We start from the raw sequence: 21,789 nt of genomic DNA, 5'->3' as shown, positions 1-21,789 counted from the left end.
TGAATATATATGTCAACTTTAGACAGAGAACACATTTGCCACGCTCCAAATATGGGTTTGCATGTCCCAATCTGAAATTCTTTATTTTTTAAAGCGTTTGATATTATAATTTTTTGTAAACGAAAAGTATCAGGTAACTCATCATTTTGAATTATTCTACAAAATTGTTTCTAAAGGTTATTGTAACATTTTGGCTTATAGCTTTTCAACAAGTGTGCATGCACACAGTTTTATTTTAATATGAATGTTTTTTCATGAAATGAATTTAATTGTAATACTTTAAAAAAAATTATACTGCAGCCTCAGCCTTTTTAAATTGTTCAAATAATGTGAAGCTTTGTTGAACAATTTTTAAAAATTCAACAGTTTCCGGCTAATAAAAAAACACACAATTGACACTTTATTTTTTCACACCATTTTTTTTTAATACTTACAGTTACATTTCCTTTAAAAAACTCGCTCGACGAGTGTATACATTCTTTAATATACGTCTAGAATTACATTGCAAAAGAAAGTTACTAGAATCAAACAGAAGAAATTTTGTTACCATAACAATCCATAAACAATTTTCATAGCGTGTCATATGATCCCATAAATCATTTGGATTCACACAAGAAGCTAAAGATGTTTTCCTAAAATGAAATGAGACAAAATTGTAGAGAGAGCGAAAGAAAAAAAAATTACAAAGTACTTTTGGCTTCGATAAGAGAAAAAATGGGGTATATAATTACTTAGTAGATAGCGCTTGGTGTTTTGAAATGTGACAGTATACGGGGAATAGTAAGAGATAAGTGATGTATCAAAGAAAACATCCTGAGGTATAGAACTTTGAAGTTCAGATAAAGAAGCGAAATCCTCATCTGTTCGACCACAAATGGCAGTAAAGGGTGAACGACATTTGAAGGGAAACATCTAAAAGTAAATTGTCAAAAAGTCGACGGACTTTAATGTTGTGAACGAACGTGTTGTTTTAAAAGTCCTTGAAATAAGAAACTAGAAGCATTTGAAAAATCATGAGATACGTTTGAACTGGTTTTATAATCTGTATGTGTTATAGGAAGAGTTAATTTGCTTTCTGAATCCATTGCTGTCGTGGTTGTTAAAAGTTTTACATAAAGTTTTGCACTCTCAAATGCCTAAGGAATCAAGCATTCGTTAACGAAAAATTTGGGGTTGTGTATATAAAAAACAATTACTATTGCATTGAATTCTTCAAGATACTTGGAGAGAGTTGAGTCTACCGCTGGTAATAAACAATCAAAAGAAGAATCCAGCTTCATTCGAAGATAAATCTTAATGAAAAACAAAAAAGAAAAAAACCTTCAAACAAAACACAGTACAGAAATACAATACATTATAATTCATTTCCACTGGAGCTACAAATTGAGCTATTAACGTGATAAAACGACAAAGCTGAAACATGGTAACCTGAAGATAACAACTGCTAATGGAGGCAAAAAAAAAAAAAAGTTGGGACAAACCTCTTCATCTGTATTCAATCGGTCGGTGGGTATCATTTCATTTTCTTGTAAAGGTCGGTTTAAATATTTTTCAATTGCACCACTTAACAAGGTGACTGTGAGAGCTAGATTTCCCGGTTCTTCGTTATATAACAAGACCGGTAGTCCAGCAAGACCCATAGGAACACCTTTTTCATTTAAAAAATTATATAAACGAGCTTGATTTGCAGCCACTCTAATACGAACTTGAAGTGAGAAGGAAACACACGCAAAAAGAAATCCGTACCGGAACGCCCAGTTGATTGCTTTACGGATGTGCAAAAGATTTGTTATATTTTTCTCAATAGATAAAGTGGAAACCATTAATAAGGGAGTTTCATACATACGAAAAAGACTTTTTTCAAGATCACAAAATTGCTCAGTAAATGCGGTTTGCATTTTTTTAATTTGTAAAACACACGATTCTTTTTGTTTTTGTTTTAATGCTTCACGTTGTCGATTATAAACGGTATTCAGTAAATGGTATGTTCGCATCACTTTTTTTTGTACAGAATTCACAAAAGAATGAACAATGGAAACACGCGTACTCAAAATAAAGTCAGTACCATTTGTTGTCGTCACATTAAATTCTCCTGATAAAATAGGTAAACGAGCACAAATGAGCCGTTTGATTTTTGGAAAAGAAACGTTCCAAAACACAACATGACCTAAAACGTCAAAACCTCGACGCCCAGCTCTTCCTGACGTCTTGAAAAAGAAAGACAAAACAAATCAATTTTGGTTCGTAACGGAATATTTTACGCTCAACTGACTTGTCGAAAAAGTAAAGGTGTTAATAAAAGTGAATCGCCTAAGAACACAGTCGTCTTACACGGCATGTTAACACCATGAGAGAGTGTATCCGTTGAAAATACAACACGGAGATACCCCATACGATACAGCATTTCAACACCTGATCGATATCTTCGACCCAAACCGCTATGATGAAACGCTAAGCACATAGTGTTCTTTTTCAGTTATATATCTTAAGACAAAGACTTGACATATTGACGCACCAATTCCACGCCGTAACCCTTCAACATAAATCGAAGTTTTTTTATCTAAACGCGTACTAATTCGAGCAAGAATTCTTTGGATTTCATCATAATTGGTACCCCATATACGTCTAAAACAAAAATGGTAAATAACTGAGTGAAAACACGAATAGTATGAACCTATTAGCAAATCCAAATTCCTCATCATATTCTTCAGCTATATCTATAGGTGGAGGAGGTAAAGGTAAAGAATCTGTATCTTCCACTTCAATATCTTCTTCTTCTCTTTGTCGTTTTGATACGGTTTTCATTTTCGCCATCATTTCTCTGTGACGAACAAGGGCCTACCATGAATAAAAAAAAAAAAAAATTTTTATTTAAATACAAATAATTTTTTATTTTTTCATAAAGAACCTTATAATCATCCATTCTTTTTTTATTAATGCTACGCGTCGAGGCTGCTGCTTCAGGTGTACCATAATATTTTTTATGTTGCATTTCTACAAGATGGTTTAAAAGACTATGAAATAGATGCGTTACAACGCATCTATTAAAATTAAATAATAAGAGAGGCATGAAATTCAAACGGTAAAGTTTTTGACAAAAATCATACACTACCTAGTCAAACAATTTATTTTTTTAATAATTTTTGTAGTTGAAAAGACTTACTGCAGGATTCGTGTAAGGGTTGTGTTTTTCGTCAACTTCGCACCAATACGAAGAGAAAACATTTGTATCGATTAAATCGGAGTCGGGAAGATTTTCTTCGTTAGACATTTTCTTCAAATTGCTAAAGTCCGTTGAAACGGTTTTTACATAAGGTTTCTAAATTAAAAAAAAAATACTATATATAAAGAAAATAAAATGAAAAGCCATTTTACCCATAAAGTTCCTTTCACGACATCTTTTTTATGTTGAATGGGGTGTTTGTCAATAAGATTTTTTTGAATACACTTGAACAGTTTTTGAGTTATAATACCCCATTGAATCATTTGTGAAAATGTCATAATAAACCATTGCATATAATATCTAAAAAAAAAGGGGAATTAAAGTGTTTGCTAAAACACTTATTCTTTTTTAAAAGTAACCTGTATTGTTTTTTAGATATACATGCAGTGTTAATGAAGTAACACGACGGACTCATAATGGTAACAAAAGTCATTAATTCTTTTTGTTGCACTTTGGAAAGTTGAGAAAATTGAAGAGAAGTCGAGGTTTCGGTCGTTTCATCAATATCGTAATAAGCTAAAAGGAGATTTTTTGCTACTCCATAAGCCTAAAAAAAAAAATGTTAAAAAAAACTTAAAGTTTAAAAAATTACATTTAAAAGATCACCACTAGGTAAATAAAAAGTTTGAGTGATACCATCTATTATAACTTGATTATAGGTTAGACATATAATAGGATTTAAAGGTAAAATGTTGCTTTCCGCTAAAGGATCGTCAGTACGTCCAAAAATGTAATAATTCAAATCAGCGTAACGTTCGTTGAAAAAGATTAGGTTAACATTTTTTTTTTTATGTATTTGCAGATTTTGTTCGGTATTACTTTTATGAGCTATACTTAACCAATGATGAAATGAATAAGGATTAGCAACGGTAGCTGAAAGTGCAATAAATGGACAAGGAATAAGTTGAATGAGTCGTTCCCAAGCTCGTCCTTCATCATCGCCTTCTCCAATGCAATGAACTTCATCAAGAATCACATAACGTAAACGAGACACCCAATCACGATAATAGGGTGACATTAAAAGCATTTCAAACATGGAAGGAAGCGTTAAAAGTATCTTTTTTTTTTTATAGTAAAAAAAAAAAAAAAGTGAATGAAAAATAAACTAAAACAACTAGTAGGAGTTACTTGACATTTTAGAGGAGCGTCCTCAATATGCGTCAAAAGAGTTCCTATAAGCCCCATAGAACATCCAGAAGGATATTCTTTTGTACTGAAACGAGCCTTAACTTCATGCTCTACTTGTTGCACTAAAGCTTTTGATGGGCAAACGAAAACGCAAACACCTTCATTATCAAAAGTTAAAACTTTTTCCATAGCATAATAACAAGCAAATGTTTTTCCACATCCAGTTGGAGCACATACAAGTGTACTACGATAGGCATCAACTGTATCTAGTAAACGAATTTGCCAACTATCTGGCTTAAATTTGACTCGAACATCTGTGACGGATCCTAAACTTCGAGTCATATGTTGACCCATAAATTGCATTTGTATTTCATTTTCAAACTTTTTTGGAATACTATAAAAAATACGCGATACACTTTGAGGTGAAACATAAGCTTTCTCTATTGACGCCACATTTTTAGTATTTTTGTCTAATTGCTTGCTTTGATCCGTAATTTTTTTTTTATGCACTTTTTCTTTTTTCGCTAAAGACGTGACTTTGGAATCATCTTCTTGTGGGCATGTTAACTGGACATTTTTCCAATACTCAAACACAGAATTGGAGGATTTTTCAAAACCTAATAAAAGTAGTAATTTTTGTATTTTAACAATATCATCGGGTGTTAAAACATGTACAGAAAATCGAATGACATGATGAACAAATTGAAATGTAAAACATAACATATTATGTAAATCTTCTTCAAAAGCGCAAGTGTCACATGTTTCCTTGACAGTTGAATAATTCAATACTGTTTTTAATAAAACATCTATCGTTGCAATAAGAACCTGAGCTCGACTTTTTGGTAATGTAATGAAACTGGATAAAGCTGGAAAATCAAAGAATTCATGCGATAAACGTGCTGTCCCCACAAGGATATCAAGAATACGCATACACAATTCTCCAGGTTGTAAACGCTTTTGTAATAAAGCGGACACGGTACCAAGTAACGTAGGTAAACGTTCAGTGTCTGTTGACACTATTTTTTGATGTTGAATTTGTTCATTTTTTTGAATAATTTGTTGTGCTTTTAAGGAAACTTTTTTTTTACCTTCCAAACCTAAAACACACACACACAAACAAACATTCGAAATCAACTCTGCTTAATAATTTTATCTTTTCTTTAATATTAGTGAACTTCACCTTTTTGTTTTGTTAAAGGTTCAGCGTCTGTTGATGCACTAGTTAATATTTTACTCCACACATGTTGCCCTTGTAAAGACACTTTGATGCTGTGATGATATTTAGATGGTGTTCCTAAGCTGGTTCCAAATTTATGAACGGTAGTAGCACCTCGTTGCGCTCTACCAAACAATATAAAAAAATCATTGAATTGTTAATAAGAAGAAAACATACATTCGTAATTTTTGCTTTAACAAATACTTTTGTTTCTGATATCCCGTTAAATGACTTGAAAGATTTTGTTTCTAATACATAAAACATATTTTTAATTTTGTTCTTTCCTGAAGGAGGTTTTTAAAAAATAATTCGACAAGATACTTACAGCAAAAGTATTCATATTATCCATTTTAAGGCGTTGTTCTATTTCAAGTTGAGCTACATCCAATAAAACTCCCGTTCGAAAAGAACGCCCAATATCTGTTTTCCAAAAATCTTGACTAAAAGTTGTCTCCTCATTTGTACTTTTGGTGGTAATTTGCTGAGCATAAGATGAATGAATCGTCTCTTCTTTAATAATGAAATTCATAAACCTATTATCTAGATACTGTAAAAAAACCAAAATAGGAAATAACGTTTTTTTTTTTAATAAAAAGAAGAAACACCTGTAGAGTTGGTAACGATGTAGAAGAGCAAATATTTTGAGAACATATTAACGTTTGTAGACCAGGCAAATAAGAAAGAAATGGTTGAAAATCAATAGGGAAAAATGGTTTGTCATCAACACATTCAAGAGCACTATACAAGCGTTTTAATGAAAAAGCGATAGGTTCAGGGAGTTGAACAAAAGATTCTTGCAATTGCCTTGAGAAAAAAAAAATAACAAAATTAAAGGATCCTGAGTGAAAAAAAAGAATCATAAGAAATTCACTTACAATGAATCATCAAGATTTTGAGAGAGAAGAACTGTCATGATAAACAAGAAACGGGTATCAATAACATCTAATAAATCACTAACAAAAGTTGAAGGTTCACATAAATTATTAAAAAGAGTCCAAAATTGTTTTAGAGAATCAGTGCATTTTTTTGTATTGCTGGAAAAATCCATAAACGCGTCAAGGTATGTATTGAAATACGATTGAATGGATTGAAGTTTTTGACAAAAATCCTCTTTAAACAAATGAATTTCCGAAATATCATCAGTCATTTCTTTATAACCTAATAACGCTCTATTTTGTAAGGGTAACAAGCGGCAAACGTGAGAGCTTAAAAGTAACAATTTACAAACAAGTAATAACTTTTCACAGGTCTCCATTGGCAAGTCTATAAAATTCAAAAAGAAGGCTATTTCGATATGACTTTAAACTAACAAATATGTACACCTTTTGCTGTTTCCTGAATACAACTTAAAGTTGACACAATAATAAGCAGGTCTCTAACACTAAAAAGAGGTAGTTGACCAGACTGTTTCAAGATATTGAATTCGTGCAGAACATCCATTGAAAAAGTTCTAAGTTCACATATTTTCTCCATTGATTGCGTCGATTCCAATACCATTTGAACCGTGGTAGATTCAAACAAAGGAATTGGGGGCGTAATACAGAAAGCATAAAATTTACGACCTTTGGCTTGAATATTAAAACCAAGAGCAACAATCACTTTGTTTTGTAAAATGCGATACATTAAAAGATAAGGTAAACTCCATAAGTTTTTAGACACATGCTGTGCTATTCCAACATCAGTAAAAGATGTGCAATCTTCTAGTAAGAAAAAAGGAGGCTGGATGTTTAAAAGAAATTGAATAAAAGTTTTATGCTCAAAACATGGAAAAACAGAAAAATCAATTGAATTGGCCGAATTTTTTTTCTAAAGTAAACATTAAAATGTTTTAAGAAAACACGTTCGATTTATGAAAAAAAAACTTACAGTACACGCCAAAAGAAAAGAGTTGCGTACAAGTAATAAAAAAGGTGATATTTCATTCAATAGTGGTTTAAAAGAATCAAAAAATATCAGTTGAAAAATTCCTCCTGACTGTTTTAACATATTCAAAAAATTTTCTATATAATAAACAAGACGTAAAGACTGCGTGAAATCTTTATAATCATAATGTAGAGCGGGATCCAAAGAAAACTTAAGAATTAAACTTTCAACATGAATGAAAAACACGGCTGAGGAACCACCTAACTGCGCTATAATATCCACTCGGCTTGACTTTAAATAAGCAAACCAATATTGTAATTTTTCAAACCCATTTAAATTGTGTGGTATATCTAAAACAATCAAAACATTTTATTAAAACACAATAATAAAAATCGTTGTTTTTTTTATGCCCTACGAATATGAATATCTTCATTCCATGTTTTAGTATGAGAAAAATCAAAAAGTTCCTCTTGAGCTCCATCCATGTTTTCAATTTTTTTTTCTAATTCTGACCCTACATCATGTGTATGTTGCCACAATCTTTCACTAAAATCTTCCTTAAAGCTTAAATCCATTTCTATAATCAAGGAATTCCAAACAACACAAAATGTTTATGAATGGCAACATAACACACAGGTTCCGCTTCTATAAAAATGTTAGTTGGGACAGGCCAAACTGGTTGTGCAGAAGTGTAAAAGAATGTGATTTACTTTTTTATAAACAAACAACCTTAAGAGTGTTTTACATTAATTAAAAAAAGGTTCACATTTTCTGAGTTCTTTCTCTTCTTTTTATTATTCATGCTTTCCTTTTTGGATACACATGAGCGTACAAAATGTTTCGCAAGCCGAAAAAAAGGAGCTTCCTACTCCGAGTGTACAAAATGGCTCCCAAGCTGAAGAAAAAAAGCTTCCCACTCAAGTTGATATTAAAGTTCTTAATTTACAAAAAACATGTTGTTGTTGCTTATTAGATATGATCAACATGGAAACGTCCGGAATGGATGCCACTTTGACAGGTTTTGTACAAGGCACATCTAACCGACAAACATTAGCGTTGATTGGTTTGATTAACTGCTGTTCTCACACATTTCATTTTAAATGTATTCTGGCGTGGTCTTCTCAAGAAAATTCATGCCCTCAATGTAAAAGACGTTTCACTTTTCTCGCTGGTTATTCTTGTGTTGATGGCGTTCAACACGTTAAGCGTCGCGTTGCTCATGTTGACCAACACTATAAACCCCAAGCTTTCCGACCACCAACAGTGCAAAGAGTACAACGACAGCAAGCGCAACAAAACTGCGTTTCGTGTTTTTTATGCTTTTCTATTTATCAAGACCTCACTACAGAAACCTTACAAAATGAATGGTTACAATGTTCAGGCGATCATGGAGTTTGTCGTGTTGCTTGTCATCAATTTTGTTTTGATCAGTTAACTTTTCCTTTATCAATTTCAAATGAATTACGCTCTTTATGGTTTTGTCCTTTTTGTATTCGTGAAAATCGTTGTGTTACAGCACAAAGACAACGTGCCTTAGATTGCACAGCTTTTCTTAGAGAAATTAATTTACCATCTTTTTCCTCCACACGCTCTTTCACCTTCTCTTCAGGAGCCGACATCATACAACCTTTTATACGGTTTTACCGTCATATGAAATATTCTTTATCTGCTCATAAGGGAAAACGTAAGCGGCTTACAACTCTGGAAAAGAATAAAAAATCGTTATTATCTAACGGTGCTTCTCAAAAAAAAAAAAAAAAATCTTCCTATGACGCATTTGTCTGCAGTAGTGAAGACGACCTCTGTCATTTGACTCCTCCACCTTATCGTGGTTCAACAGATGATTTCCAACGATACGAGTTAAATCAGCGACAAAAATTTGGTCAAGAACAATATGGTAAAAGTATGTATTCAAGCCGCACCGATGATGGTGGAATTTTATCTGGTCGAGATTTCGTAGCATCATTATTTCGCATGACTTCAAGTCCTACCAATGTTACGACTCCATCTACTTTTTTTTCTTCTTCCTCTTCCTCTTCTCGCCAAATGCAAGATCAGCTCGTTAAAGATTTACCACGTACGTACCATTTTTTGTTGTGTTCTTTAGCCATATTCCTATTGCAGCATCGAACTCACTTATGCATGAGACAACAGGCACACTTTCACTGGATTCAGAAAAAGGTAACAAGCAAAAGAAACCGTTTCCTTCTATACCATCCCCTTCTTCCACTAAAATTCTAAAACCTCACTTACTCACTAACAAAAAAAAAAAAAAACCTTCTCCTACATTAGTAAGTTTCCAGTCCTTTTTTAAAACGCATTTTTTTAGAGGCTTTTTTTCTTTCTTACACAGTTTTTATATAGTTATATATGTGTGTTAATGGGGTCGCTGTTTCAGGTTTCTATTGTGAAGCGTCATTTAAAAGTGTTAACGACAGAGCATGATGTATTCAAAATCATTTGCCGTTCCGTTTCTGAATATTTGGTTAGCACGCACGACAATTGTTTGTGTGACCTGTCTGATTCCACTAAAGTCTCTGATTATTGGATGTCGAAAGACCACGATATACGTGACGAGGTTCATAGACAATGGTCATTGTTCACCTTTAAAGGTTTTTTTTAACGTTCCTGTTTTTGACCCACTCAAAACAACATTGAACGATTCATTAACAAAAAAGTACACTCTTTTTGAAAGCTTGTTTATTTCTGTTCCTGACGCCTTTGAAATATAACTTTGTCAATTGCTTTTGTAGCACGTATTACGAAGAACACACACACACATACATACTATTGAATTTCTACCTTTTGATGTTATTACCATTTTTTTTCTAGTTTGTATCCCAAAGCAGAAGGCCAGCATCAATCGCTAAACATTAAATATGTTTGTTTGTAAAACAATCCATCTCAATTAATCGCTAATGTTGTTGCTCTTTATCAAAAAATTTTGTATGTGGTATCCTTTTTTTTTTAATTTTTTTAACGTTACATTAAAATACAAATTAAATTGGTGTCAATCTACAAGAAGCAATTTGTTGTTACTCTAAAATGAAGATCGTTTTGTATTACCAAGGCGTTGTAACTCCGGGAATACAACAGGTCACGGTTTTTTCCATTCAAAAAGAATCGTCGCAGTGCATGATTTTTTTTTGTAACTCTCTTATTTTCTCTTTCTATACCTCTACTTATGCCATCTAAAACGTACCAAAGGACACTGATCTATGAGAGACAGGCACTCAGGAATTATATCCGACACTAAAAGTTTTCGTATTAAGAAAAGAAAAAATTAAAAATAAACCTTGTTGTGAAGGGTCCTGTGCAACAGCTTCAAGTAATCCCTGAACTAAAGAAGAAAGAATCAAATAAAATCGAGGATTAAACAGGTTTGTTCTTTCGGCATATCTCTATAGAAATCAAAAATAGAATACACTTAAGGTTTCTTAAATAATCAAACACAACTGGTGTTACCTTTAAACACACCAGCTCTTTTACTAACGCATTCGAATGCTCTTGAGCTTTATAAATAGAATCTTCCCTCCTAAAAATAAAAAAAAATATTCTTGTGCATGCAATCGGGGAACAATATACCATTGAAGCTCATGTTTTAACAGGGATATTTCATTTCTCAATTGATGAATTTCGCTTTGCAAAGCAGCCACAGTCAATTTAGACCGATTGTTCACAGAATTAAAAGGTCGTAAAGGTGCGTAGACTCTAGAAATAAAACAAAAGCTTTACTTGAACAAGTCACTCTATCTTAGCGTGTGTTTACCTTTCTCCTTGAAGACCATAAGGTCTCCTTGATTTTTGAAAAAATTCCTGAGCTAAGAAATCCACGTTACGAGGCTGCTAGAAATACAAAAAACAAATTGTTATTATTTGATAATCATTGAATTTTGTTACCATTTTAAATTCAGCCAAAAAATAAAAAAAAATTATGTCTACATAATTGATAAATTGCAGCAAGAATTATTAACGCATGCCAATCTCGTATCAGTCCCTTTTAAATTTTGGCGCGAATTCTCACATTCAAATGTTTCTCGCAGTGCTGATTACATTTTAAAACTCGATACAACACCATTAGAAAATTTAAAAATAGTTTTACTTAATCCAAATGTTTTCGTTTGCTCTTACATTTTTTTATAGATGGATAGCCGTCTTACAGCCTTGGCAAAAAAGCTAAAGTCTTACATAGTTGATCCAACACTGGTAAAAGGCTTAAGATTTCAATTCTTAGGTTTCATTCAAAACTTTACAGGTTTCTGAACAATTTTGGAATGAAACGTATGGTAAAAAACACGACCCAGCAAAAGAAGGTGTAAAGGAAGATAACATTGAAGATCTTCAATTTTTAGCTCGACAAACAAACGATACAACATGGATGTCTCTTGCTGATCGGTACTTGGTGTTTAAACCGTGTGCATTTCATTCATTGACTTCATTTTTCACATAGCTGGAAAAAAGCACCTTTAGATCTTAAATGGCTATGCATATGTACAAAAGATAAAGTTTGGTTAGCTTATAAGTCTTTGTACCTACAAGCCCCTCTGGATCTACGATACATTAGTGTCCTCACACATGATCCCCGCTGGTTACATAATTGTCAGATTGTCTTACCTTTGGTGTCATTTTTTTTTTTGAATAAAACCTAGTTACTATTTTTTGTGTTTCATTTAGGTCGCACCTGGTGCATGACGTGTATGGAACAACGTCTCTTAGGAATTGCTCGCCGTGATCCTGCTGTAACAATTTTTCTTTTGTATCTTATGTTTGTCTTTCAATACAGTCCATTAGGTAGCTCGGCCTAATGAATCAGCGATGGCTTTTGATTCCATGATTGATCGTTTAGAAAAAAAACTTAGTGGTAACACTTTATATTCAGCTAACTCTTTCTCAAATCATATGTTTAGTAGATGAAGATTTCACGACTTTGTTTCAGCGTCACACTGAAACTCTTCCATATGATATTAGTTCCGTGTACCCACCCAAAGATCAGGCTATAAATTTGAAATTTAAAATGAAAATTAATAGTATTAACAACGAACTCCCACCCTACAAACATGTACTAGAAAAAAATGTTGTTTTTTATGAAACGTATTTACAAAAAACTTTTGTTTTATAAAAATATTCTGTTTTAGGCTGAACAAAAGGACAAAGATGAATCACATACACAGTCTATGAAAAATGACTCTCCCCCTAAACCTACGATTAAAATGTTAAATAAGTCGTTACAAATTTCGTCTAAAGAAGGTACTTTCTTTTCTTTATCTCCGTTGATTCAGTCTAGTTCCATGTTTATGATGCTGTCTGAACTAATACGTTTCTTAGCATTGAAAAACAATTTGATAAAAGATAACATGTCGCAACCTCAACTTTTTTCGACTAAGGTAAACAAGTGTAAACATGTTTTCTCACAAAACCCCTTTTTTTTAATACTCTTCAGACCGACATTGAAAATAAAAAAACAATGAAAGAAGGAAACAAAACCGTTTCACTTTCAAAACGTTTGGATTCCAAAAAAAAAACATTAACGATCAAAACAGACAATCATTTGAAGAAACAAAACAACACGGTAGAAAAATTTGAGGAGGAAAGAAAGCATGAACGTAAGAAATCTGTATCGAAATTACTCTCACGTTTACATCCCTTGGAAGAGTTGAAGGACAACCGCATATCAAGTGCAACCAGTTCCAGAGATATACCAGTTGCTAAAACATTAAATTCTCTGATCAAAAAGCTTTCTAAGACAATTGAATCCATGTCTTCAAGCGACTCCATTTCATCAAGCAGTGTTTCTTCGCAGTTGCTTTCCAATCAGCTTTCTTCCAATTTTAAAGCAACATGTTCTGATTCCGACACAAGTCTACGGTCGTCACGCACAAATCTTTCTTCAAAAAATCGTAAAAACCTGGTTCAGAATGTGCTCGAGAGACTAAACTCACAAGAATCGAATGATTCCAGAGAACATTCTGTCAACTCTGACAGTATAGCACTTTTCAGTACCCCAAAAAAACATTTGAACAAAATACAAAGCATTAAAAAACAAAGTGAATCGAGTGCAGTCAAAAAGGCAACGCCCGCGTCTATTTTAAAGAGTGAAAAAACAAACACACCTATGGTTTTCAGACTAGAAACAAAACACGTAACACAACCGAAAATGTCTACTTTACCATCGTTAAAAAAAATTAAACAATCAAAAAGTATCACTTTTGAAGAAGGATTACGCGAATCCCCTATGCAAGTTGACATTTCACAAGAAAATGATCATAAAAAAAACAGTACGAATGAAATGGAAAACGAAAAGCTTCAAAAATCTGTTGATTTCAAATCTGTTCAACGTACGCGTCCATCATGAATTTCTAGTTTTTTGCTCAGTTTGCGTTCCTTGTTAAAAATAAACAGCGCCTCTTAAAACTATCAAAAAGAAGGATTCGAGCGCTTTCGGAAAAACGACGGACGTACCAAAGTTCAAAGCCAAAATTTTGCCACTAAGTAAAGTTCCCCAACTTCCGAGCTCTTTAGAAGATTCTCAAACAAGTAAGTGTTCTAGTGACAGTTTGTATTCTATCCAACCAAAAAACTATGACCCTTTTCATTCAGATACATTATTGGAGGAAACGCATTCCATACTAAATGGTAAATAGAAAGGTTGTTCAATTGCTAATGTGTCGTTAATCTATTTGAATAGAAACAAAAGTAGCGCCACCTCGTTTATTACTTAAAAAAGAAGCACACAAAAAAATAGCCCCCAAACCTCCACCCAAATTAGCTTAAGATAGTAATGATATTTTTAACTAGGTATTCCTTAAAAAAATAGTTTAGAACTAAGTTTTTGCATTTCTTTATAAAAAAATAAACTAAGAGACACAGTCAAACATTTAAAATGACGGGATTACTCAAACGACCATCCACTGTAAATATGCTCTTTTCGTGTTTTTTCTCCGCACAGAGGACAAGCTAAATTTGTGACGAGAACAGTCTTCCAACAACTCTAACATGAAATCGTTTTTATACATTAGCTGCCATGAATCCACTGTACTCATTATGTACCTGGCAGGCTCGATGCCCACATCGTAAACTTTTTATTAAAGGGTTTTGTTTATGCGTCATCTGGAGAAAAAAAAAGTGCACTGTGACGGTGCGTACAGTTATTGATACCTCCGCACAAACACCACAATGGGATATTTCTCCTTCTGTTTCAGTCTTGATTGCAAAACTCGTGTGCATCATTTGGCGAAGAGCATAAGTCGAGCGAAGTACGGAAGATAAAGAAGCTCCGCCTTGTACCACACGGATTAAATGAATTAAAAGCGAATGTTTGCGTACCCAGTGAACTTTTTTTTGGCATAGTTGCTTTTTTAATTTGTTGATCGAATAACACTGAAGCCTTCTTCGTTGGAGATCGAATCATCATCTTTGGGCGCCGAAACGTTGGTCGTTCGATGACTTGATTTTTGTTTTCATGCAAAAGTCCGTTCGTTTTTGTAACACAAGGAAATTCTTTTTTTATAAAAGGGGTTTTCATTGGCGTTGAGAATTTTTTGAAAAAATTATTAATGTTACCAAGGATTTCGTTATAATTTCTAATTTAAAAAAAAAAACAGGAATACGTTTAAGAAAATTCCCAAAGTCACTTACAAAACAGGTGAAAATGATGGGGAACTTTCGAGTATCCACCGACTTAGTTGACTGTACTGATCATACGAAGCGAAACGTTCATCCACCAAAAGAACAAGACCAAAATCGTTTTGATGCCGAATCACTCTTCCAATACCTTGATTCACGGCACGGCTACATTAGGGAAAAAGTTGTGCTGTCTTAAATGTACCACCCTGTGCGTTGTCTACCTTGCTTGTTGTAAATACCATTCAAGTCCTTTACCAGGTGCCGTCTGATCTAGAACAGCTCGTTTTAGCTTTAAACTAGAAGCGATTTCTATATTAAACAAAAAAGCATTGTCATTAAATTTTGTGTACCGCGGATCGGTTATAGCAGGATGTGGAACTCCAACAATCACAACACAACGACACATATCATTGATAAGATTCAAACCCTCTGAAAATCGACCTCTTATCACTGCGAAAATCAATATTTTTTTTTTGCTCGATTTGGAACCTAAAGTCTGCAATGCTAGATTAGCAAAATTTATTAATATTTGAAGCATTGATTTTCCCTTCTAGTACGTGTAGAACGGAAGCGTTTTAAAATAGTTTGAAACGCTTCGGGTGTTGAATAGGAGAGTTCAGAAATCACTTCACGGAGCGCTACCAAAGTGCCCCACAAATTTGTATTGGAGAGACTAAAACATTGCTATGTTTGTAACATATGTCACAATACAAAAAGGATTTGTTACCATTGAAGTCCTACTGTCATTTGAGCGTAAGAAGAAAAAAAAACAAGAATACCCCCCGGAACAGTTGAACAAAGATCACAGAGAATATCACCAAGGGCGAAGAAAAGTTGCTGATCTTCTTTATTCTAATAAGACTCAGTAGCTAGCAAGATAGAGGCTAACGGTAGGACATGTTAACTACTTGGTATACAAACCGTAAAGGTTTTTCGTAGCTTGAATGGCGTGTTACTATTTGCACACAAATATTCTCTTTCGGAATGACATGAAGGTTCTCTAGCATGGCGCATTGTCTAGTAGAATTATGGTTACGGATATATTGTTCATGTGAGAACCACATATTAACCTACTCAACAAAATTTATTCCAAGACTTTCCGCATAACTTTTTAAAGGACTTAATGTGCCGGAAGTCACAATAAGTGAATGAACTCCTTCGCAATGGAGAAGATCTTTCACCATTGCTCCCGCAGTAAAACACCAAAAACATAACGTTCTGGAAGAAAAAAAAAATGGCTTTTATCAATGGATTGTTAATAAAAAACGACCTCTCGAATTTTGGGGCACGATCCTGTAAACAGGTAGAATTATTTGTTCGTTGTGTGTTTGTACGATAAGTTGATTCTGACACAAACATGCGATACAATGGTAGCATTTCTTGATCCACGGACGCAATCAACTGAAAGCATTTCACGTCAAGCCATGACTTTTTTTTTAAAAAAAAAAAAAAAAAGGTTACAGAAAAACAACTCAGAAGGTGGTCTAAAGCTTTGCTTAGTGTAACGAAAACGTTCTCATAAGGTTCCTGCTTAGTTGTCAAATTATGACTTAAAACAGAAACGGCTTCTTCACTCATCGAAACCCATTCAGTACATTTTGAAAAAATAGTTGCATAAAAAGCAAAGTCTTTAGGAAAAATTCCACATTTCTAATACAAATGTCATTAAAAAAGTCAAATGTTTTTCAAAAAAAAGAAAGCGTACTTGAAATGCTGCAAACAGATGACTCGCCTCTAAAACGCGTGATTTTGCAGTGACTGGGTGATGAGTAGAGGGTTCCAATTCTATCTAACAAAGCTCAGTCATCATGTCTTTTATTGAATTGAATTTTACAATTACAAAGACTGCCTTACAGACTCAATATACTCACACAATTGCGTGAACGGTTTCTAGAGCCACCATAAACAAGTCCAAACTAAACACTTTATGTCTCTAGTCTTACAAGCAGTTTATCGAAGACATCTTGAGTTGAAAAGATATCCTGTTCAACAGCGAATTGCGACCCGATAAATTCGGAAAGAACGGATACGCAAAATTTTATTGTCGACACGGGTAAATCAAATGAACCCGCTTCTTCAGCAACACTGGTGACATAACAAAAATATGACACACCTCTAGTCACACATTATAACGACAAAAAAGAATTGACCGTTCTAAATGATGACCCTCATCAACAATTAAGACTGAGCCGCGTAATTGAAATTTGAGTTGCTTACGCATCGAAGCGTTTAACACATATTCGTAAGGAAGGAAAACAATGTGACAATCAACAATATGATCCCGTGCAGCATAATAAGGGCAAAAACCTTTCTAGAAAAAGAGAATAGAAAGGAAAAAGAAAAAAAAAGAATTTCGTCACCTGAGCACCTAAAACTCTTAATTCCTCAATATCACGAGGATATGTAAAAAAATCGGATTTTATTTTCGAAAGACCCCCTTCATAATGGCAAGACTTTGAAACCAGTGACATTTTTTGTAAACACCATTTCGAATTTGTCACGCAACTTACATGAACTTTAAGCTTCTGTTGGCAAGCGGCGGTGCGTGCCGCACCTTTCAAAGCTGTTAATTCGGAATGAATACATAAGTGATCTCGAGAACCGAGCATTGTAGCTTTAAGATCGTTGGCATCACTTAATATTGATTTTTGTGAATCCTATTGACGAAGAAACAACATATCATACAAACAAATAATAATTTATTTGATTTCTAAAATGTTGCAACAAAAAAAAAAAAAAACTTCATACTGCATACCGTCAATCTATCTGACACTTTAACAGTATGTGAAATATAAGCCGTTTGTTTCAATTCAGAGATCACTTGTGACAATTGTGAATGCGTTCTACACTCAACCCATAACAAAAAAAAAGGTTTCTTAATCATGTTGTATACTATTGTGTTCATTTACCGTGACATGAAAAAAATTTTTGGTACTTGTTCGTTTATGTTTTTGTCTTGTAAAGTTTCTACTTGAATGTGGGGAGGACGTTTACGATAAACTGGTTTATTGAACGTCCATGTTTTCAAAATGGTCTCTTGAGGTTGTTTGTCGTGACTCTGATCTAAAAAGTGTGAGATATACAACACAACTAAAAGCTCTTTTATAGTCATACAATGCCTACCTGCTAAAGTGTCCCACACTAAATGAGACGGACATACATCTTGAGAACTGCTCCCTTTACAACCAAGTCCAGGCTCAATCACAATCTTTTTAGAAATCTGATTTGGATGGGGTACAATCCCTTGCATAACAGCATTCTGCCATGCTAATGCTCCACAAAGAAGACACAGTGTTTTACCAGTTCCTGTTATTCAAGAGATTATGATCGTTGAACAATTCTAACGTACCTGTAGGCGACTCGAGTAAAGCATTCTTACCCTTTGACAATGCAGTCACAAGTTTCTCTATATATAACTTTTGTGCATCATATAACGGATATGGAAATTTTACGTGAATTCCATTGACATCAATTCCGTACTGAGTCATTCAAAGACAACCCAAAAGTATTTTAGATTTCCTTTCTTTTCAATCAAATTAACAAAACTATTCTAGTGTCAAGGCAAAACATTGACACCGTCAACTTTGGTAATAAAAGAATTTCTTCTTATGGTTTCGTAATTGGATCTGAAAACTGCTTTGTGACAGTTCTGGAGCTAAAATTTGACCGCCATTAAGGAACGTTTCATTCCTATCAAATTGTAACTACCAATCTTTAGTGCAATACTTTAAATAATTCTGTTGTGAAGCCGATATTTTTTTTTGTAGTCCAATCAAACCGAGTACCATCAAAACTTCTTTACCAAACAAGTTTAAAACAACAATTTTGGTGCAAATAAAAAAGTTTTTTAAAAAAAACATTCGATATTTCCTACCATCAACACTTATTGTCTTTCTAGTTTTCTTGTGGAAAATGAGTTAAGTAAAAGAATTACTTTGGTTTTACTAGTCCAACACTAAAGAGTCTGACTGTTATTCCTTACTATGTAAAATGTTCCTGTACACTCCAACAAAATTATGTTTCGTTAGCTATTCACTAGAAAACGCTTCAGTAAGGCGTTCACTTGAGTGTGATCTTGCGCCTGTTATTTAAACTCCACTTCGAACTACCAATTCTTTGTATTATTAGTGTGCGTATCATTTCTTAAGGTAACGCATCAGCGACCTACTACTTATTACCAGCATAGGAAAGGGGTTCTTATTAAAAAAGTCTTGCATCTCTTTCCTTTACTTTAAGAATCATGACAAGAATGTTGTAACTTTCTTTTACTCAAAACAATTTTTTTTTTTTTTAAAATGTAAACATATATTATAAAAAGGGTCTCTCACTTTTGCCACCTTTTATACAAACGACGACTTTTTGGATTATATGTTAATTAATTTTCAGATGTTTGAAGTGTCTTAATTTGTTTTACAAACATCCAAACTTCAATTTTAAATAGCATGATTTTGCATCGTTAATAAACGTAGCATTTCATTTTCAGGTAATGTTTTTAATGAAGAAACCATTTTTTTCTGAAAATTATTACTGACAAATCGAGCACTACTGGCTTGTTAACATTTTACTCAAACATATGTTATTACTTGAAACGTGGAAAGTTTTTCTGGACTACCAAATTGGTTTTACTTCGTCAACAAAAAGACTAAGCAACTTTTTATCTAACGATCTACTTTACTACCAGTTTTATTTTGTGTCTACTAAGAATGAAAACGAGGATTTTTTACTGAGATGCCAAAACTCATATATGAAAAAAAGAAAAGAGCGTAATAGATTACGTGAAGAAAAAAATTCTCGTTTTCAACAAACTTTAAGCTATAATCATCCGCTCCACATTTTTATTACCAATCAACCAGTTAGTAAGACATAAACATACTCGGGATTACTGCTAATTGCACACTTTTTTTTTAAGGTATAATTTTATCATGTTTTTTTTTCTAAACATGAATGAATACATTTGTTACAAAAAAAACTTAAACAAGGTTTCTAATTGTTAATTTTGGATGTCGACCACGTTATTGTACTCATACTCTATTGACATTCAGCTTTTTGTTGGTTTCGCTACAAAAAAATGTTTTGTCCCTAAACCTTTTGTTATTGCATGATCTGCTCGGGACAGCTTTATATGACCTAATAAATGGCAAATTCAACGTAAAAAGAAACTCTTAAAAACTTTGTAAGGATTCGCGACATAACCTACTAAGACAAATCGGCGTCATGGTAATGGGGAAAAAGCTAGTTTGGTTTGAAAATGTTTATGTGATGCATTTAATGATAATTTAGACAAAAGTTAAAGCTTTTACACTTCGTAAAAAGGAAAAGGAAGAGTTGTTGAAAGATTTACAAAGTCTTAAGCAAGAGTTACTTAATGCACGAACGTCTGCCACTTCGAGTACCTCGTCTAATACACTTTCGCAAGTCCGATCTATCAAGAAATCTATCGCACGCGTTTTGACTGTTTATAACGAAAAAAGAAGAACTGAGGCTAAATTTGTCTACAGTGGAAAAAAATATATTCCAAAAGATCTTAGATTAAAAGCTACGCGTGCTATGAGACGACGATTAACTCCTGAACAAAAAAACAAAAATACTGTCAAGTAAAGCTTTAATTTGTCAATCTCGCTTTACACCATAAAGTGGTTTTGTCTTTTTTTTCAGAGCTCAAAAAAAAGCAAGCAATTTTCCCATTCGACGGTATGCTCTATTAGAAGCTATGGATACAGAGTAAACATTAGTTTTTTTTTTTAAATAATCATAACTATAAAAATGAAACATTTCGATTTGTTATATTGATCAATTAAACAATAACTTTCCTAAATACACTGACACTTGAAACGGAACTTTCGAGTCTTGATAACTATCGCTCGAAATTACAACACACACTGTCACGTTGATAGGATTGTAAACAAACATGTAGTTATTTTAATTAAATTTTTCACTTTCTCAACGATTGTTTTTAATAGCATATTTTTATCAAGACAAGGTCATAGTGTTAATTTTTAGTGTGTAGGTATAATCAAACGTTATACTTGAAGCTGTAGTTCTTCTACCGTTTCAGTCGTAAGACCTTTGAAACTATCTACTGGAACATATTGAGCAACAGTGTACATTTTTTCCTCAGCGTCTTCTTCGTCATTTTTTCGACGCGTTAATCGGACACGAACGCGTGTAGGAAGATAACGAACACCCTTTGACCAAATAAACTTGTTTAAACCTGTATCAATACGTACATCCTTCACGCAAAAAAAAAATGTTTTCACTAGTAAAACACCTGACATAGTTTTTCAGCATACTGTAGTTCCCATAGCCTTCTGAGCGAATTTCTTTATTTCTTGAATAGCTCGAGGTGCTCTTTTTTTGAATTGAACTTTATGAACAAGTTTGGACACATGGATCGTATAATCCCGTGTAATACATTCACTTTTCTTGTCAGCCTTTGCCTTATCTCCTAGGAATAAAAAAAAATGAATAAAAAAAGGGTATTTTACGTTTCAAAAAGTTTTTATTTCGGTGTAGCACATGAATAATAACAAACCTCTCATGCTACTAAGAATGCTATGAAACAACAAATCGACGTGATTTCCGTAGTTTCTTCTACCACTAAAAACAAAGTCTCGGCCTTTTTTTCGTATTATACCTCTTAACAGTTTCGTGAAAACATGCAGATTGGGTCACTTGGGTCACATTTTAAGATTTTGATTTTTTTAACGTATAAAACAATACTGTAAATTCTTGTTTA

General features: G+C 33.4%; 7 protein-coding genes across 28 annotated transcripts; 3 read left to right on the top strand and 4 right to left on the bottom strand.

Moving 5' to 3' along the window:
- Positions 1-151: 151 nt before the first annotated feature.
- Positions 152-8,101, bottom strand: LOC128884039 (uncharacterized). 4 transcript variants are annotated; one of them, XM_054137021.1, is made up of 27 exons: positions 7,846-8,020; positions 7,434-7,780; positions 6,890-7,373; positions 6,443-6,830; positions 6,173-6,371; positions 5,893-6,114; positions 5,745-5,815; positions 5,532-5,692; positions 4,352-5,448; positions 3,816-4,280; positions 3,583-3,770; positions 3,376-3,523; positions 3,164-3,319; positions 2,909-3,112; positions 2,675-2,838; positions 2,516-2,625; positions 2,273-2,451; positions 2,066-2,207; positions 1,747-1,996; positions 1,482-1,695; positions 1,354-1,428; positions 1,197-1,292; positions 963-1,136; positions 692-912; positions 548-632; positions 435-491; positions 152-373 (listed from the first exon to the last, which is right to left on the bottom strand). In XM_054137021.1, exons 1-27 carry the CDS (start codon positions 8,003-8,005, stop codon positions 290-292), a joined length of 6,141 nt encoding a protein of 2,046 aa, XP_053992996.1. In that variant the 5' UTR covers positions 8,006-8,020; the 3' UTR covers positions 152-289. The 4 variants fall into 4 exon arrangements, 3 of the variants coding, with proteins under 3 accessions (XP_053992996.1, XP_053992997.1, XP_053992998.1); XM_054137022.1 differs by lacking the exons at positions 152-373; positions 435-491; positions 548-632 and having other exon boundaries at positions 730-860; positions 944-1,136; positions 7,846-8,101; XM_054137023.1 differs by lacking the exons at positions 152-373; positions 435-491; positions 548-632; positions 692-912 and having other exon boundaries at positions 969-1,136; positions 1,222-1,292; positions 7,846-8,101.
- A 17-nt stretch (positions 8,102-8,118) lies between these two features.
- Positions 8,119-10,053, top strand: LOC128884042 (uncharacterized). Of its 5 annotated transcripts, XR_008459207.1 has the most exons (4): positions 8,154-9,114; positions 9,218-9,507; positions 9,555-9,721; positions 9,829-9,978. XR_008459207.1 is itself a non-coding variant. In XM_054137036.1 (3 exons), exons 1-3 carry the CDS (start codon positions 8,253-8,255, stop codon positions 10,051-10,053), a joined length of 1,647 nt encoding a protein of 548 aa, XP_053993011.1. In that variant the 5' UTR covers positions 8,119-8,252. The 5 variants fall into 5 exon arrangements, 4 of the variants coding, with proteins under 4 accessions (XP_053993011.1, XP_053993013.1, XP_053993014.1 ...); XM_054137036.1 differs by having other exon boundaries at positions 8,119-9,507; positions 9,829-10,053; XM_054137038.1 differs by having other exon boundaries at positions 8,119-9,507; positions 9,555-9,611.
- Positions 10,054-10,115: 62 nt separating this feature from the next.
- On the bottom strand, positions 10,116-11,406 carry LOC128884043 (uncharacterized). 6 transcript variants are annotated; one of them, XM_054137042.1, is made up of 8 exons: positions 11,331-11,404; positions 11,200-11,276; positions 11,016-11,141; positions 10,896-10,965; positions 10,726-10,831; positions 10,497-10,682; positions 10,249-10,445; positions 10,116-10,174 (listed from the first exon to the last, which is right to left on the bottom strand). In XM_054137042.1, exons 1-6 carry the CDS (start codon positions 11,331-11,333, stop codon positions 10,609-10,611), a joined length of 456 nt encoding a protein of 151 aa, XP_053993017.1. In that variant the 5' UTR covers positions 11,334-11,404; the 3' UTR covers positions 10,116-10,174; positions 10,249-10,445; positions 10,497-10,608. The 6 variants fall into 6 exon arrangements, with proteins under 6 accessions (XP_053993017.1, XP_053993018.1, XP_053993020.1 ...); XM_054137043.1 differs by having other exon boundaries at positions 10,116-10,359; positions 10,417-10,445; XM_054137045.1 differs by having other exon boundaries at positions 10,116-10,445; positions 10,726-10,770; positions 11,331-11,406.
- A 39-nt stretch (positions 11,407-11,445) lies between these two features.
- LOC128884041 (uncharacterized) lies at positions 11,446-14,322 on the top strand. Of its 5 annotated transcripts, none has more exons than XM_054137033.1 (12): positions 11,446-11,636; positions 11,686-11,825; positions 11,881-12,029; positions 12,105-12,169; positions 12,222-12,291; positions 12,338-12,489; positions 12,566-12,677; positions 12,756-12,814; positions 12,871-13,765; positions 13,830-13,964; positions 14,028-14,063; positions 14,116-14,322. In XM_054137033.1, exons 1-12 carry the CDS (start codon positions 11,574-11,576, stop codon positions 14,199-14,201), a joined length of 1,962 nt encoding a protein of 653 aa, XP_053993008.1. In that variant the 5' UTR covers positions 11,446-11,573; the 3' UTR covers positions 14,202-14,322. The 5 variants fall into 5 exon arrangements, with proteins under 5 accessions (XP_053993008.1, XP_053993007.1, XP_053993006.1 ...); XM_054137032.1 differs by having other exon boundaries at positions 12,566-12,814; positions 12,871-13,033; positions 13,082-13,765; XM_054137031.1 differs by having other exon boundaries at positions 12,566-12,814.
- Positions 14,282-18,956, bottom strand: LOC128884040 (regulator of telomere elongation helicase 1-like). 6 transcript variants are annotated; one of them, XM_054137026.1, is made up of 21 exons: positions 18,403-18,956; positions 17,963-18,359; positions 17,809-17,896; positions 17,414-17,710; positions 17,204-17,364; positions 16,997-17,138; positions 16,908-16,943; positions 16,759-16,842; positions 16,515-16,703; positions 16,324-16,454; positions 16,128-16,271; positions 15,962-16,070; positions 15,781-15,905; positions 15,611-15,726; positions 15,404-15,557; positions 15,275-15,349; positions 15,066-15,218; positions 14,754-15,010; positions 14,586-14,707; positions 14,478-14,537; positions 14,282-14,418 (listed from the first exon to the last, which is right to left on the bottom strand). In XM_054137026.1, exons 1-21 carry the CDS (start codon positions 18,539-18,541, stop codon positions 14,320-14,322), a joined length of 3,078 nt encoding a protein of 1,025 aa, XP_053993001.1. In that variant the 5' UTR covers positions 18,542-18,956; the 3' UTR covers positions 14,282-14,319. The 6 variants fall into 6 exon arrangements, with proteins under 6 accessions (XP_053993001.1, XP_053993000.1, XP_053993002.1 ...); XM_054137025.1 differs by having other exon boundaries at positions 16,324-16,703; positions 17,414-17,506; positions 17,564-17,710; XM_054137027.1 differs by having other exon boundaries at positions 16,324-16,703; positions 17,963-18,116; positions 18,177-18,359.
- A 496-nt stretch (positions 18,957-19,452) lies between these two features.
- On the top strand, positions 19,453-20,878 carry LOC128884044 (60S ribosomal protein L35-like). The gene is made up of 3 exons (XM_054137047.1): positions 19,453-20,270; positions 20,334-20,647; positions 20,709-20,878. The coding sequence occupies exons 1-3, from the start codon at positions 20,268-20,270 to the stop codon at positions 20,776-20,778; spliced, it is 387 nt and encodes a 128-aa protein (XP_053993022.1). The 5' UTR covers positions 19,453-20,267; the 3' UTR covers positions 20,779-20,878.
- Positions 20,879-20,946: 68 nt separating this feature from the next.
- On the bottom strand, positions 20,947-21,682 carry LOC128884045 (uncharacterized). Its single transcript, XM_054137048.1, has 3 exons — positions 21,586-21,682; positions 21,344-21,498; positions 20,947-21,283 (listed from the first exon to the last, which is right to left on the bottom strand). Exons 1-3 carry the CDS (start codon positions 21,590-21,592, stop codon positions 21,074-21,076), a joined length of 372 nt encoding a protein of 123 aa, XP_053993023.1. The 5' UTR covers positions 21,593-21,682; the 3' UTR covers positions 20,947-21,073.
- Positions 21,683-21,789: the final 107 nt, after the last annotated feature.

Source organism: Hylaeus volcanicus, unplaced genomic scaffold, assembly GCF_026283585.1.
Source record: "Hylaeus volcanicus isolate JK05 unplaced genomic scaffold, UHH_iyHylVolc1.0_haploid 12237, whole genome shotgun sequence".
Taxonomy (NCBI): domain Eukaryota; kingdom Metazoa; phylum Arthropoda; class Insecta; order Hymenoptera; family Colletidae; genus Hylaeus; species Hylaeus volcanicus.
The sequence above is the reverse complement of the archived record's forward strand: the minus strand, read 5'-3'. Positions and strand labels throughout refer to the sequence as shown.